This window comes from Brachyistius frenatus, unplaced genomic scaffold, assembly GCF_029030835.1.
Source record: "Brachyistius frenatus isolate BFR_SWC_R1_liver_20210118 unplaced genomic scaffold, ASM2903083v1 Contig_123, whole genome shotgun sequence".
Taxonomy (NCBI): Eukaryota; Metazoa; Chordata; class Actinopteri; family Embiotocidae; genus Brachyistius; species Brachyistius frenatus.
The window spans coordinates 957,085-971,799 of NW_027210722.1; the positions used below are offsets into that span (position 1 = coordinate 957,085).

At 44.8% G+C, this 14,715-nt stretch overlaps 1 protein-coding gene across 2 annotated transcripts; it reads left to right on the plus strand.

The window, feature by feature from the left end:
* The first annotated feature begins 122 nt into the window (after positions 1-122).
* Positions 123-14,071, plus strand: LOC138629903 (phosphatidylinositol-3-phosphate phosphatase MTMR7-like). Of its 2 annotated transcripts, none has more exons than XM_069713899.1 (14): positions 123-430; positions 1,352-1,477; positions 4,443-4,605; positions 4,880-5,037; positions 5,673-5,801; positions 5,914-6,048; positions 6,223-6,355; positions 6,671-6,780; positions 7,566-7,691; positions 7,783-7,832; positions 9,187-9,387; positions 9,652-9,786; positions 10,506-10,681; positions 11,553-11,714. In XM_069713899.1, exons 1-14 carry the CDS (start codon positions 407-409, stop codon positions 11,618-11,620), a joined length of 1,734 nt encoding a protein of 577 aa, XP_069570000.1. In that variant the 5' UTR covers positions 123-406; the 3' UTR covers positions 11,621-11,714. The 2 variants fall into 2 exon arrangements, with proteins under 2 accessions (XP_069570000.1, XP_069569999.1); XM_069713898.1 differs by having other exon boundaries at positions 124-430; positions 10,506-10,632; positions 11,553-14,071.
* The last annotated feature ends 644 nt before the right edge of the window (positions 14,072-14,715 follow it).

Consider the following 14,715-nt stretch of genomic DNA (forward strand, 5'->3'; position numbering starts at 1 on the left):
CTGTTGATGTTTGGGATAATTTTTCCGACGACTATGAGAGTACTGAGTTTTATTCTGAAAGGTTAGACCGGATGTTATGTATGTGGTCATCGTAGTAGCGTAGTGCGCAGAAACGCAGCTGTTATCAGCGTCACTATCTCGGAGGCAGACGAAGAGAGACGGACGGAGCTCGGGTACCGTTACCGACGGCCAGAGGGGACACTGATACCTTTTTTTAGCCCGGTTTGAACGCTCAGAGGCGGGGCGCCGCGGGACGGACACCATGGGACATGTTCCAGGCCAGTGCAGGAGCAGCAGCCGTGGACACTACAGCTCGTCGGTTGGCGTCAATCAGGGAATCTAACCGCTGACAAACACAACACGTCGGGCCACTCGTTCTCCATCTCCACCATTTTGGTTGTCAGTGATGGAGCACATCCGGACGCCCAAGGTAAAAGCGGCCGGCGCATGAGCTCCGGTGTCGGGGTTCTGGTCTGTGCAGTGTCCCCTCTCTGCCGCCGGGCTTCAGCTGCTCGGTGCACCCTTCTGCGTCTGCCTGTCCACTGAAGCACTGTCCTCTGTCTCCGGGACAGCCGGAGGGGGAGACCTCTCTAAAGTCGGGACACCATGCTAGCAGCTCGTGTCCCCGCGGTGAAGCCCAGTTCAGCTCCCATCCTGTGTCCGATAATGGACCCAGCCACTGACGACAACCATAAACACACTTGGCGCGTGTGGCTGTTAGGATGCTCACGAGCTCGCCGTGCAGCACACGTTCAGTTATTTTCATGTAATTAATGTATGAATTGGAAGATATCAGGCCAAGCGTGACTCAGCATGCACCCCATCCTCCTGAGAGAACCCCGCCATGCTGGAGGATGGAGATGAGTTAACAGGGCACATATGCAATTATTAACAATAAATAAATCAGTTGATTGACTGAAAATTAATCTCCAGATATTTTGATAACTGATGTTAAAAAAAATATATTTTTAGATGTGAGGATGTTCCGTTTTTTAATCCTACATTATGATAAATTACATATTTTGGGGTTGTGACTGTTTTTCAGGACAAAACAACACATTTATAACTGGAAATCTGGCTTTGGAAAAACATATCTAACATTTTAAAGACCAAACAGCAGACTGATTTATCGAAAAAAATATATATATATAATCAGCGGATTAATAAATAATAAAAAATAATTGATATTTGTAGTCCCGCATGCATAACAGCAACAAATTCAGATTTTTGGAACCACTTTAATTTACGGTGTGTGTGTGTGTGTGTGTGTGTGTGTGTGTGTGTGTGTGTGTGTGTGTGTGTGTGTGTGTGTGTGTGTGTGTGTGTGTGTGTGTGTGCGCGCCTCTGTCAGGTGGAGAATGTGCGTCTCCTGGACCGGTCTTCAGGCCAGAGAAAGGCCAGTGTCGGGACCCTCTACCTCTCCGCCACACACACCATCTTTGTCGAGAACAACCCAGAGACTCGCAGGGAGACCTGGGTAAGATGTGATGAATAGTTTTGACAATATGGAGGCTGCACTTCTTTTTATCCACCATCACGTCTTCTGAGATCTCTCGACAGGCGGTGGCCTGTCGAGAGATCTCAGAAGATTTCCCCCTCTGAACTCTAATCAGTTAGTGTCCCATGTTTCCTCCAACATGTCTGTGTGCGGCGGAACACGTTTAGAACGGCAGAAACCACAGAAGAAAAAGTTGAAGTCTCCAAGTGCCCACAACAGCCTGTATATCAAAGTGTTCGTAGCTTCCAGGTCTGAAAAATGAGGCCGATGCAGAATTCCCATAAACTGCAATACCACCGAGTGCCACTAGAGGTTGGATCCAAAAAGCCTCCGGCTCCGTAGACTCCCATTCAACTTCTCTCATGAAATACAAAGTCAATACATTTCCACGTGTTATCTCGGTGTTGTTAGTGAAAGTCACTCCTTTTTATTAGTTTTCTGGCGGTCCATATGAAAATAATCCCGTCATTAATTAGAAAATAAGCTTCAAAAAGACGTGTTTGGGGGCGTGTCTGTTTGATTGACAGGCCTGTGGTGCAGTCAGATTACGGTTATCGGTGAGAGGGATGTGGTGACGGACAGAATCTGAACTGGATGCTTCATATCGGCCGTTCACAAACCAACGGGTGACGTAACAAGTGTTGCCGGTATTGTGCAAAAATAAAAGAAAGTGGGCGGGGCTCCAGCTGCTTTACATATTGAAGTATTTCCATGTTTCCCGCCTCTACAAACCTGTCTGTGTTCGCCGCCTCCATTCACCCACTTGCACACATTCACCTTTCTTCCCCAAGGACACTTTAGCATGAACCAGGGATCAAACTGCCAACCTTATAATTAAGTGAACCACCTGCTCTGCTATCTAAGCCACAGCTGTTTTTTTTAAATGAACGATTTGAAACAGTTATTTCCATCCAATATCACTGTTTTAAACTCAGATTTAGTGCTTTTATTCTGAAAACCCAACTATAATTTCTATTCTATCAGTTTCTTGCTGATAAACGGGATCTTTTTGATTATTTAAAACATGTCTTTTAAACCCTGCCGGCTGTCTGTGGGGCTCACAGGGTTAAAGTGTCTGTCTCTCTTCCATCCTCTGCTGACTCATATCCCACCGTAAATCTCACCCTGGATGACCTGTTTACATGCAGCTCTACTATTCCTTCACAGAGAATTAGAATATTTTCTTATTTCTAGATAAAGAAAACAGAAAAAAATAAATAAATAAATAACCTGTTTACCTTTTTGAATGTGCAGCCTCAGGCTCCGTCTGCAGTGAGAGGAGACTCTGATTCAGTGAACACACACTCGAAGGCATGTTGTGACAGAGATATGATCGTTCTGACAGGGACACGCGTCGGATTAACTCCAGAACGATCGAAGTAGATTCACCGAGCGCGACGTTTCAGAGGTGAAGGAAACAGAGATATGAGGAGATTATTTTCATCTTTTATCTTTTCGATTGTTGAAGAAAAAGCTCGTTAAGGAACACAGCAACATCGAAAATCTTCCACGTGACATCATGGCTGTTTAAAGGCAGTCAGACACAAAATAATCACACTGTCACTCCTGCAGCTCCTCCTCTTCTGTGTCATTTCTCAAATTTTGTAATACATATCTATTTATCAGGATTTATTCTCACAATCTGAGCCACAGATCTCCTCTTCAGCATCACTTATACAAACCAGACCTCCCAGTCTGATTCTCACTACAGAGCAGTTCCTCCATAAATCATCCATAACCTGATTTATATCATATTTGATCCCTAAAAACATGTAGAATTATTATTATTATATATATATATATAGCTTTTGACAGTATTTTCTGACTTTTGGAGTGATAAAAACAGATATCGCCTTTGTAAAAACCTTTTGATTTCAATATGACACGAAAGGAAAGAAGAATTTTAAACCCTGGCTTCATCCAATGTGTAGATTTCTGTCCTGGAAATGTATTCAAATTGGCGCATAGCTAATTAGATTCCGTCTCATTTGCATATTTCAAAATACATTTCACAGACCTTGCAAAAAAAAAAAAAAAAGAATTGTTTTGTTATAAGTAAAGAACTGAAGAGGGTTCACGGTGATAAGTGCTGGTGAAAATCTTTGGCACCGGAGTCGTCATGACGACACGGCCACGTGGAGTATCTCTGAATGAAAACCTCCTCGGCCCGTTGAAAACCTTTCAACCTCATCGCTGTGTGAGGCTCTGCCCTCTCCGGTCTCCTGCAGGAGGAGGATGAGGAGTCAGCCCCGCCCCTCTTGACCCGACTGGATCATAAAGGAGGAGTCAGGTTTCCCACGGTGCTGCCTGGATTAACAGGAACAAAGAAGACAGAATTAGCTCGTGTGCAAAAAGAAAGCTCACACAACCCTTTACTTCTTCTTCTTCTTCTTCTTCTTCTTCTTCTTCTTCTTCTTCTTCTTCTTCTTATTCACCACACAGCTTTTACTTCCTGTTAGAAAAGCCCGGAGCTTCCCCATAAACTGATGTCAACATTCCTTCTTGAATATTTTAGATCACAAGACACATCACACGGTCGAAGTTGTTGTTTTTAGAGCTGATTGATACAACTGACCCCTGCAGTTACAGTAAAAAATAAACTAAAAATTAACTTGAGTTAAACTGCAATAACAGAAAAATCCTCGTCACTCTTCATCGGTGTTACCTGATCTGAACTAAATCAGATTTATTTCTCAGATCACATCTTCGGGGCAGACTGTCTGCACTGTTATTTACAAGTGAGAAGATCAGATTCGGTGTCCAGACCAGCGGTGACCTCGCCCGTTGGTTTGTGAACGTTATGACCCATAGACTTCCTGTTTGATTCATTTTAAAATTCTGATGCTAACTTTTAGAGCCTCCAAACACAGCTGCATATCTCTATCCTTTTGGGCTCTTTGATCCACAGCGAGTAACAGGACAGGTGTGTGTGTGTGTGTTCCAGGTGTTGCACAGCATGGTGAGCAGTGTGGAGAGGCCGCCCACCACCCCCACAGGAAGTCAGCTGATCTTGCGCTGTAAGGACTTCCGGGTCTTCCAGATTCTCGTCCCTCAGGAGAGAGACTGTATGGACGTCCACACCTCATTGGTCAGGTTGTCACGACCAGGTGTGTTGTTGTTGTTGTTGTTGTGTGTGTGTGTGTGTGTGTGTGTGTGTGTGTGTGTGTGTGTGTGTGTGTGTGTGTGTGTGTGTGTGTGTGTGTGTGTGTGTGTGTGTGTGTGTGTGTGTGTGTGTGTGAATGTGTGCTGGATGTCAGCAGCAGGTGTTACAGTCAGGTATTGTAAATAATACTTTTTCCTGTTCCTCCTCCTTCTTCTCCTTGTTTACCTTCTTTTCGTCCTCTTCCTCCTCCTCCTCCTCCTCCTCCTCCTCCTCCTCAGAGAAGTACAGCGAGCTGTACTGCCTGTCCTTTAATCCCAATGTGAACAAAGAGGAGCGAGAGGAGTCGTGGAACTTCATTGACCTGCTGGCCGACTACAAGAGGATGGGAGTCCCCAACAACCTGTGGGTGTCTACGGCTGCCAACAGCGAATACAGGGTCGGTTTTTTTTTCGGGATGTGTTGTTGTGTTTTTGTTACCAGCTCCCTGATGAAGAGTAATCTGTGCTGACTTCTTGTGATAATAGTCCTTCTGCTGCACATCCCAGAAATATTTGCCTTGTAATGCGTTTTTCTTTCTGTGTTGAACTTAGAGAACCATCACGAGGCTCAAAGTGATAAAAAAAAAAAAAAAAGTGTCTAAAAGTGACGTAGTTTTACAGATCAGACAGTCTGTGACTGTAATATAAAACACAAAGGCTCCATCTACTGTCACAATAAGAGATTTAAATGCTTTTTAAATCATCTTCATTCAACACTAAAACAAAGTTCAGTAATTCAACACATTCCTCATTCCCATGATAAGAACACATTTCCCACAAACCCCGTCACTTCCTGTTGTTGCGGTTAGCTAGCAGCAGTTTGTTTTGATGGTGAGAGGAGAGGGGGCGGAGCCTCGCTGGTTGGAAATGAACTCTTAGTTTTGGTAATAAAGTCTGTTTTATTTTGAAAGGCGACTTTATGATGTAATACTTTACACAGTGATTCTGTTCAAAATGTTTTTTTAATGTAAAAATAAGAGTAAGAGGACATATAATCACGTTTGTTTGTTTGTGTGTGTATGTCCTCCTGCAGGTGTGTGACACTTACCCCGCAGATCTGTTTGTCCCAAAGTCGGCCACTCCTCCAATCATCGTGGGCAGCTCCAGGTTCAGGAGCCGAGGACGGTTTCCTGCCCTGTCCTACTTCCACCAGGACACGCTGGTACATGTCCTACACACACACACACACACACACACACACACACACACACACACACACACACACACACACACACAGGCCGACAATGGTACCGATGTGTTTTGTCACCCTGCAGGCAGCGGTGTGTCGGTGCAGTCAGCCGCTGTCGGGCTTCAGCGGCCGCTGTCAGGAGGATGAGATGATGCTGCAGGCGCTGATGAAGTCCAACCCGGGGAGCGACTACATCTACGTGGTGGACACCAGGCCTAAGGTAACACACACACACACAGACCTATATCGAGGTAGAGCCACAGTGAAGAATACTGATATACAACAAGCTGCTCTGTGTGTGTGTGTGTGTGTGTGTGTGTGTGTGTGTGTGTGTGTGTGTGTGTGTGTGTGTGTGTGTGTGTGTGTGTGTGTGTGTGTGTGTGTGTGTCTCTAGCTGAACGCCATGGCCAACCGAGCAGCAGGTAAAGGCTACGAGAACGAGGACCACTACACCAACATAAAGCTGCAGTTCATTGGCATCGAAAATATCCATGTGATGAGGAGCAGCCAGCAGAAAATCATTGACGGTGAGTTTAACAAAGTGTGTGTGTGTGTGTGTGTGTGTGTGCGTGTGCGTGTGCGTGTAGCAAATTACAGTAAGACGCAGTGTGAGACGAATCATGCAACCAGCTGAGTGACGATGAGAAAATATTGACACTACGCTGCTATCAGTAAACACACTGACTTCCTCTGACTGTGTCTTTTCCTATTTTCCTCTGTGTGTGTGTGTGTGTGTGTGTGTGTGTGTGTGTGTGTGTGTGTGTGTGTGTGTGTGTGTGTGTGTGTGTGTGTGTGTGTGTGTGTGTGTGTGTGTGTAATCCTCCTCTCTCTCTTCCCCACAGTGGGCGAGATGCGAACTCCATCCATGACCGACTTCCTGTGGGGGCTCGAGAACTCTGGTTGGCTCAAACACATTAAAGCTGTACTGGATGCTGGAGTCTTCATAGCCAGGGTGTGTACTGTACACACACACACACACACACACACACACACACACACACACACACACACACACACACACGGGTTGACCATAATTTCAGAGTGTGTCCCTGTTTTGAACGCAGCACAGTGATGCACACGAAGCAGCAACCTTCATGAGGAAGTTCAACACGTTTTTGTGTCCACTGGTACGACAACACCGTTGGACCTGAAAATGGAGCAGAGAAACATCAGATTTTGGGTAAACATTTTTAGGAACTGAAATTCTTCACCGTGCCCGCTTACAGCCGAGTGTTCCTGAGCCCATGCAGTAATTTCCTCTTCAGAATTATGGCCGTTTTTAACTTGAAGTACCCATGAAGTAATTTTCCACCAAAAAAAACAATATTGGATGTCTATGATGTTCAGGCCCTCAGGCGGCACTGCTTTTACAAATAGCCATGATTCTGTGGTGGAAATCACTGCAAGGGCTCAGGCACACTTTGGCTGTAAGCGGGCGTCTTGAAGATTTTTTTGTTCCACAAAATCAGGTCCACTGTGAAATCACAAATGTTCTCGTACCAGTGGACACAAAAACGTGTTGAACTCAGGTGCTGATGTTGATCAAGAGACAACTCTTGGAATACTTCCTCATGAAGGTTGTTGCTTCCTCCGGCTGCGTGTGCATCACTGTGCTGCGTTCAGGGACACCCTCTGAACTTATTGATCCACCCTCGTATGCCTTGAATTAGTTTACTGAAACAGTTTATTACAACATGGATTATCTAATTAACTGCCTCCCTCCTCCTCTTCCTCCAGGCGGTGGCTGATGAAGGTGTCAGCGTGTTGGTTCACTGCTCAGACGGCTGGGACAGGACGGCTCAGGCCTGCTCTGTAGCCAGTGTACTGCTGGACCCGTACTACAGGACCATGAAAGGACTCATGGTAACAGGCACACAGTGTGGACACACTTCTTATTCTTCCTCTCTAGACAGTTCTTAGATCCTTACCTCCTCTTCCTCCTCCTCTCGTCCAGGTGCTGATAGAGAGAGACTGGGTTTCCTTCGGGCACAAGTTCTCCCACAGGTCAGTGCAGACAAATCATTTTTATTTCTCAGACAGGAGCACCTGCTGCTCTACACATCTTCTGACAACAACTCTAAATCTCTAACACTCCAACAGATGTTTCAGCTTTTGGATAAAAAATAAATATTGAGTGTTTCTTGGTTAGTTTGGTCGCTGTATTAATGATGCTGCAAAAACCAACAAGAAAACCGGGTTGTGGTGAGTTCATATGAGGAGACGTGTTCAGAGCAGAGAAACACAGATGCTTAAAAGACAGAGAAGAATTAGTACAAGGTCAGTGTATTTGGGTCAGTACAAAAATCCCTTCCTATGTTTTTCCATAATTGAGAGCTCCTTAAATGCTCCTTAAATTAGATTACATTTGATTAGATTTATCTCCAACATGTAATCAGTGAAATGAAAGTATAGTCTCTGGTTGTCTGATACTGTTGGACTCCACTGTAACATCGTTATTTATTCATTTTTCAAAGAAGATTCTCTGGTCATCGTCAATCAAAGTGTTATCAAAGTGTTATCCAAAGGAAACTGGACTGAAGTTGTTTCAGCTCTCATCTGAAAGGCTATTTTGGTAAAAGTGTTCATAGCTTCTGGCTCTGAAAAATGAGGCCGATGCAGAAGTGCCTTAGAGTGTAATACCACCGAGTGCCACTAGAGGTCGGCTCCAAAAAGCCTCCGGCGCCAAAGACTCCCGTTCAACTTCTCTCTTGAAATTATCAGCCAATAAATGTTTTTTTTTTTACCGAGTTATCTCGGTGTTGTTATACAATACAAAGTCACAGAGGGAAAAGATTAGGTCGTTGGAAAGATCAACATTTTCCTCAGACGTAAGCTATTATATAAGTTATGAACTTAATGAACTAGTTAAGACTAAAATTACAAGTTATTAGCTGAACATCCAACCAAACATGAACTTCCACGACCTCTGACATTTCTGTAAATGTCAGCAAACACGTCACAACTCGAGAACTCGAGGCTTATTGAAAATGTAGAGTTCGGACATTGTGAATACCACAAGAGGGCGCCGTTCACATGGACTCTTCTCTGTACACGGTAAAAACGTAGCATCAGTCGTTGCCGATCATTTTCCAGTGTCAGGCCCGAATATGAACATCGGGAACGACAAACAGGCCTTGTAGTGTGACATCATTAAAGAACAGTGATGCGGCGTCTGGGACCAAAAGTCCAGCATGTCAGATTGACAGCTTCTTGACCCGACGACACAGGAAGCCAACGTGAACCATGATTGGTCCGGGTCGTACCCCAAAAAAGACACAGCGAGAATTCATGTCACTTTGATCTGATTTGAGGAGTTTGTGCCAGGACGGGCAGTAAAGATCGAGCTCTGTCCATGCAGGTACGCTCACCTGGACGGGGATCCTAAAGAGGTGTCGCCCGTCATCGATCAGTTCCTGGAGTGTGTGTGGCAGCTGTCCGAGCAGTTCCCGTGTGCCTTCGAGTTCAACGAGCGCTTCCTCATCGCCGTACACACCCACGTCTACTCCTGTCAGTACGGGACCTTCCTGGGAAACTGTCAGAAGGAGCGCAGGGACATGAGGTGGACACACACACACACACACACCTGAATACACTCCTGGACACACACATACACTTGAATACACACCTAAACACGTACACACCTGGACACACGCCTTGAAACACATTCACCTGAATAAACACATCTGAACACACACACACACACACCTGGACAGAATTTTGATCCACTCCCGTTTGCCCTGTTCAAGGGTCCAGGTTCTGTTAGAACTCAGAAGATCCAGAACAGTGTGATTCTCAATCGGTCTGTTTGCTGTGTTGGTCGCAGGCTCCGTGAGCGGAGCCACTCGGTTTGGCCTCAGCTGTGGAAGGACCGAGCCGAGTACGCCAACCCTCTGTACAAGGCCGAGCTGAGCCAGACCCAGGGAGTCCTGAGACCCAACACCACCCCCTACTGCTTCAAGTGAGTCACTGCAGCAAACACGCACTCTTGTACTCCATCCACAGACCATATAAAAGTGTCTGTAGCTTCTGAAAAATGCGGTCAATGCAGAAGTGCCTGAAGCTGCAATACCACCGAGTGCCAGTAGAGGTTGGCTCCAAAAAGCCTCCGGCTCTATAGACTCCCATTCAACTTCTCTCATGAAATACAAAGTCAATAAATTTCCACGTGTTATCTCGGTGTTGTTAGTTAAAGTCACTCCTTCTTATTAGTTTTCTGGCGGTTCATCTAAAAATAATTCTGTCATTAATTAGAAAATAAGCTTCAAAAAGATGTCTGTTTGATTGACAGGCCTGTGTTGCAGTCAGGTTACAACTATCGGTGGGCAGGACGTAGTATCGTCAGGTTTCCAATCAGATCAGTCAGATCCACCGCTCACTCCTCCCCCAGCTCGTCCAAATATGGTCACTTCCTGCTCCAAACCGCTCCGAACTAGCAAGATGGTGACGGACAGAATCTGAACTGGAGGCTTCATAACGTTCACAAACCAACGGGCGACATCACTGCTGGTTTCCACTGGGTGCCGACTTAATTATTCAAGTCAAGATCAATCTGAATCTGAAAATCGATCATTTTAAGCCCCACCCTCTTTGAAATGTTTCCTTTCAGTCAGACAAATATGTAAAATGCTTAATGTCCAGAAAACCTTAAAAAATATTTCAAACCTTGATATCCTCCAGAATGTGGAAAGGTCTCTACAACCACGTGGAGAAGTCGACGCCCCCTCGCCAGTCACCTGCCGACTTCCTGTCTGCCGTGAGGGAGGAGTCCCAGCAGCTGGAGGAGGAGCTGACCAATCACCAGGAGGTAGCGCCAGGAGGAACCGCCCACCACCACCACCCGGGCTCCAGACAAGGCATACAACACACAGAGACACCGCCTGATCCAACACACCACGACCTCCAACCTCAGCATCCATCGCTGTTTCAACATCACAAAAACCTCTTTGGCCAAATACAACTCTGAAATCTCTTTTTTTAAATTTGAGATCAGATCCAGACATAGATGTTAAATATTATTTAGCTTTTTAAGATTACTATCTGCAGCATGTCAACATGAACAGACCAGAACACAAAATCCATTTAAAAGGGGCAAGCTGAATCAACCCTTACATCCCCCACTTCTTAGTCAAAGTCTATCAATCAATAACTCACCAAACAAACAATATTTAACTTTTTTAGCGGAAAAAAACATTTCAGAGCTGCAACAATTATTTGCAATTTGCTAATCTGTTTTTTTACTTACAGAAAATGTGCAATTAGTCTGATAATGTATTAATAGTCCTTTTTAATTGAAAACTTTTAAACTTCTGTGTTTGCAGCTTCTCTAATGAGAATATTTTCTGGTTCCTTTCGTCCTCCATGATCATAAAGTGATTTATTTAGGACAAAAAAAACGCTGCTCAACAGTTTTCACCATTTTCTGACCAAACAGACGATCAATCCATCGATAAAATAAACAGCAGATTAATCGACAATGAAATTGTCAGCTGCAGCCATGTTTCAGACACAAATGATTGATTTCCTCTTTAAATAAAAAAAAACAAATAGTCCCTCAGTCGCTGCTAATGTGGCTGGTATTACCACAAATGAGAATTTATTGAACTCCGCATGATAAAATAATAATCCAGAGATGATGATGTGATGTAATCCCAGTGAGAAGTGAAATTAAACTCTGACTCACGGGAGTTAAACCGCGCGGCTCATTAAAGTGTGCGTCTCTTGCAGAGGATTGCGGCCCTGAGCGGTCGGCCAATCACGTGGGAGAAGATCCAGGTCCCGAGGAGGAGCACTAGCCGCCTGCAGCCGAGACACAGCGGGCCGGACCCGCCCACCACTTACACCGACCCAATCACCAGCCCCGCACCGGACGACGGTCACGCGCTCTCCTCCCAACCGGCCAATCAGAAGGCTCCGCCCACGGACCCCGCTCTCACCCTGCCGTTAGGGCCGCACACCCAGCTCAAGAGTCACGACCCCGACGACCTCTCCACCTGCAGCGACCTGGAGTCGGGCGTGGCCGACCTCAGCAGCCGCTCGTCCAGCGGCGGAGACGACGGCAAGGACCCGGACATCGAATGAGGCCGACTGGAAGAATAAAAGGGAACCCCGCCATCCTTGTAGTTTTTATTCTGACATGAGGAGCAGACCGGACAGCTAACCTGAAGGACCGGTGGATTTTAACTTTTCTTTATGACTCAACGACTCTTAATTTGTCTTCGTCCTAAAGGGAATCACGGTGGACGAGGGACAGACCTCAACGGCTTTTATCTTTTTGAAATAATGTTGTTGTTTTTTATGTAAAGTTTTTTTGTTGCACAGGACCAAACAGGCTGCTGATTTCAGGCGTACTCAGTTGCTGTTGTTTGAACTATAACTACTGTGAGATGGACAAACGTGACAGGAAGTCAGCCGGGAACGAAACGACTCAGAGAGACGATCAAACACGCCAACGAGACGAACACGTGTCTATTTATCACATTATTAACAGTTCAGAGGGTGTTCCTGTTGAACAGTGATGCACACGGAGCAGGAGGATCAACGACCTTCATGAGGAAGTATTTCAAGTGTCGTTTCTCGATCAACATCAGCACCTGAGTTCCACACGGTTTTGTGTCCGCTGGTACGTGAACATTTGTGATTTCACCGTTGGACCTGAAACAGGAGCGGAGAAATATCAGATTTTGGGGTCAAATTTATGGGGAACAGAAATTCTTAAAAACAACGACGGGACAGGTGAAACAATCATACAAAGGATAGGAAGTGAAACAAAGACGGACACAAGAGGCGGGCCATTTCAAAATCAAACAACCAATCAATCTTCTAAGCCTCAGGCGGAACTGATTTAAAAACAGCCCTGATTCAGTGGCGGAAATTACTGCATGGGCTCAGGAACGCTCGGCTATACGCGGGCATGTTGAGGATTTTCATTTTACCCAAAATCTGATGTTTCTCTGCTAGTTTCAGGTCCAACGGTGAAATCACAAACGTTTACGTACCAGCGGTCACAAAAGCGTGTTGAACTCAGGTGCTGATGTTGATCAAGGGACGACACTTGGAATACTTCCTCGTGAGGGTCGCTGCTTCCTCCTGCTCCGTGTGCATCACTGTGCTGCGTTCAGGAACACTCTCTGAACTCACGGATCCACCCTCGTACTTCCAGTCTTCCTTCATCTTCAGTTTAAGATAAAAAAAAAATACATTATGATTCTGGTCATCAAGGTTTTCCCAACCTGCTGTCAGTTCCTTTAGATGTAACAGAGGTCACTAGTTCAGCTCCAGTAATAATAGAAGTAGAAGCTGATTTAGAGTCACGTACATATTATTTCTCTGGGATATTAACTTATCGGTTTGTATTCGGAGGCGTTTCAGATGCAGATCAACCTGAAGCTGTTAGTGTGAACACTGGGAGGTCAACGAGCCTAAAACCTTCCTCCTGCTTTACATCTCGAGTCTTACACGCTCCACAAAACAGCTAAAAATGTAAAAAATAAAAATGGGCACTTAAAAAAAAAAATACAAACTTGTTTTCTCGGCTGCGAACGAGGGAACATGAAAGGAGTCAAAATGTGAACAAAAATCATGTTTACAACGAAGGCTAGAAGCAAGTCTTTTTGTTTATTTATGTTCTATGTACTGTTTTTTTGTATTATTATTATTATTATTATTATTATTATGTGAAGACCTGACCTAAAGCCCTTGATTTCAGGTCCTGTGAACTCTTTACATTCCCTCTGAGGAGCAGGAACCAGAGATCCGTCGGTTCGGCTCTTTTTCCTGCAGGATCGGGTGGGAGTGTTTTAACTGTGGTGTGTGTGTGAGAGAGAGAGCTCGCTCGCCGTTACAGCGTCGTGTTAAACCTCCGGCGGCTCCGTCTCCTCCTCGACCGAAGAAAGAAGTCGACCAAAATATTTCTTTCCGTCACGCAGCTTCAGTTTTTAACAGATGTAAACATAAACCCCCGTTTCCTCTGTAGGTTAAAAAAAAAAAAAAAAAAAAAGGTTGTGCAGCGGTTTTAAAACCTGACTGAACCTGAAGAGCTCTCTGGATCTCTGCTTTTTAACTCGTGCACTGTAGCCAGTGGTGTGTCTGTACAGTCAGTGTGTGTGTGTGTGTGTGTGTGTGTGTGTGTGTGTGTGTGTGTGTGTGTGTGTGTGTGTGTGTGTGTGTGAGTGCGCGCGCGTGTTCCTGTATCCATCGATGTAAAGGGTGTACCAATAAATGCACTGGTTTAAAAAGGGAAAGAACGTGTTCTCTGCCGTTTTATTGTTCGATCACGGAGTCGGACACCGATCAATAAACAGTTCGACAAAATCTGGTGAAATTTGTTTCGTGAGTTTTAATGGGAACATTTCCATGAATTTCAAAGTAAGAGCCACTGAAAACATCACAACATCTGTATATACATGACTCCTGTGTTTGTGTAGTTTTGTAAAGTTGGAATAAGGCCTAACTGCCACATCAGTTTACAGATGATTATAAAGCATGTTTAGCTTTTTGCTGATCGATGATGGAATTAATGTTTTTATCTGCCAAGAAGTAAAAAAAAAAAAAAAAAAAATCAGTACAGAAACCTCAAAAGATAAAAGTCCCAATTACAAACTTCATCCACTGGAGAGCGCCGACGGGTTTATTTTCCAAGTAATGTAAAGAGTTTTTCCATATTTGCAGGATTCTCTACAAAAACCATCGGGATCTATGAAATAAAACATGTGGACTTAAAATAAAAGTGTGTGGAAGCAACATCTGCATTTTAGATTCTGGAAAGTATTCTCCGGGACAGATTTGAACTCTGTTCGACATGTCTCAATATGTCGAGGAGCTTCAAGAAAAGAAAGGTTGTCAGTTTACGCGAAAGCCTTCGACAGATGTTACCTTTCTTCAGTCTTAT

What these genes read in the sequence shown, in the direction of transcription:
- LOC138629903 (XM_069713898.1), top strand. Translation starts at nt 407, where the DNA reads ATGGAGCACATCCGGACGCCCAAG. An exon ending in AGACTCGCAGGGAGACCTGG is followed by an intron (nt 1,478 to 4,442) that starts GTAAGATGTGAT and finishes TGTGTGTTCCAG; the next exon opens with GTGTTGCACAGCATGGTGAG. An exon ending in AAGGAGCGCAGGGACATGAG is followed by an intron (nt 9,388 to 9,651) that starts GTGGACACACAC and finishes TGTTGGTCGCAG; the next exon opens with GCTCCGTGAGCGGAGCCACT.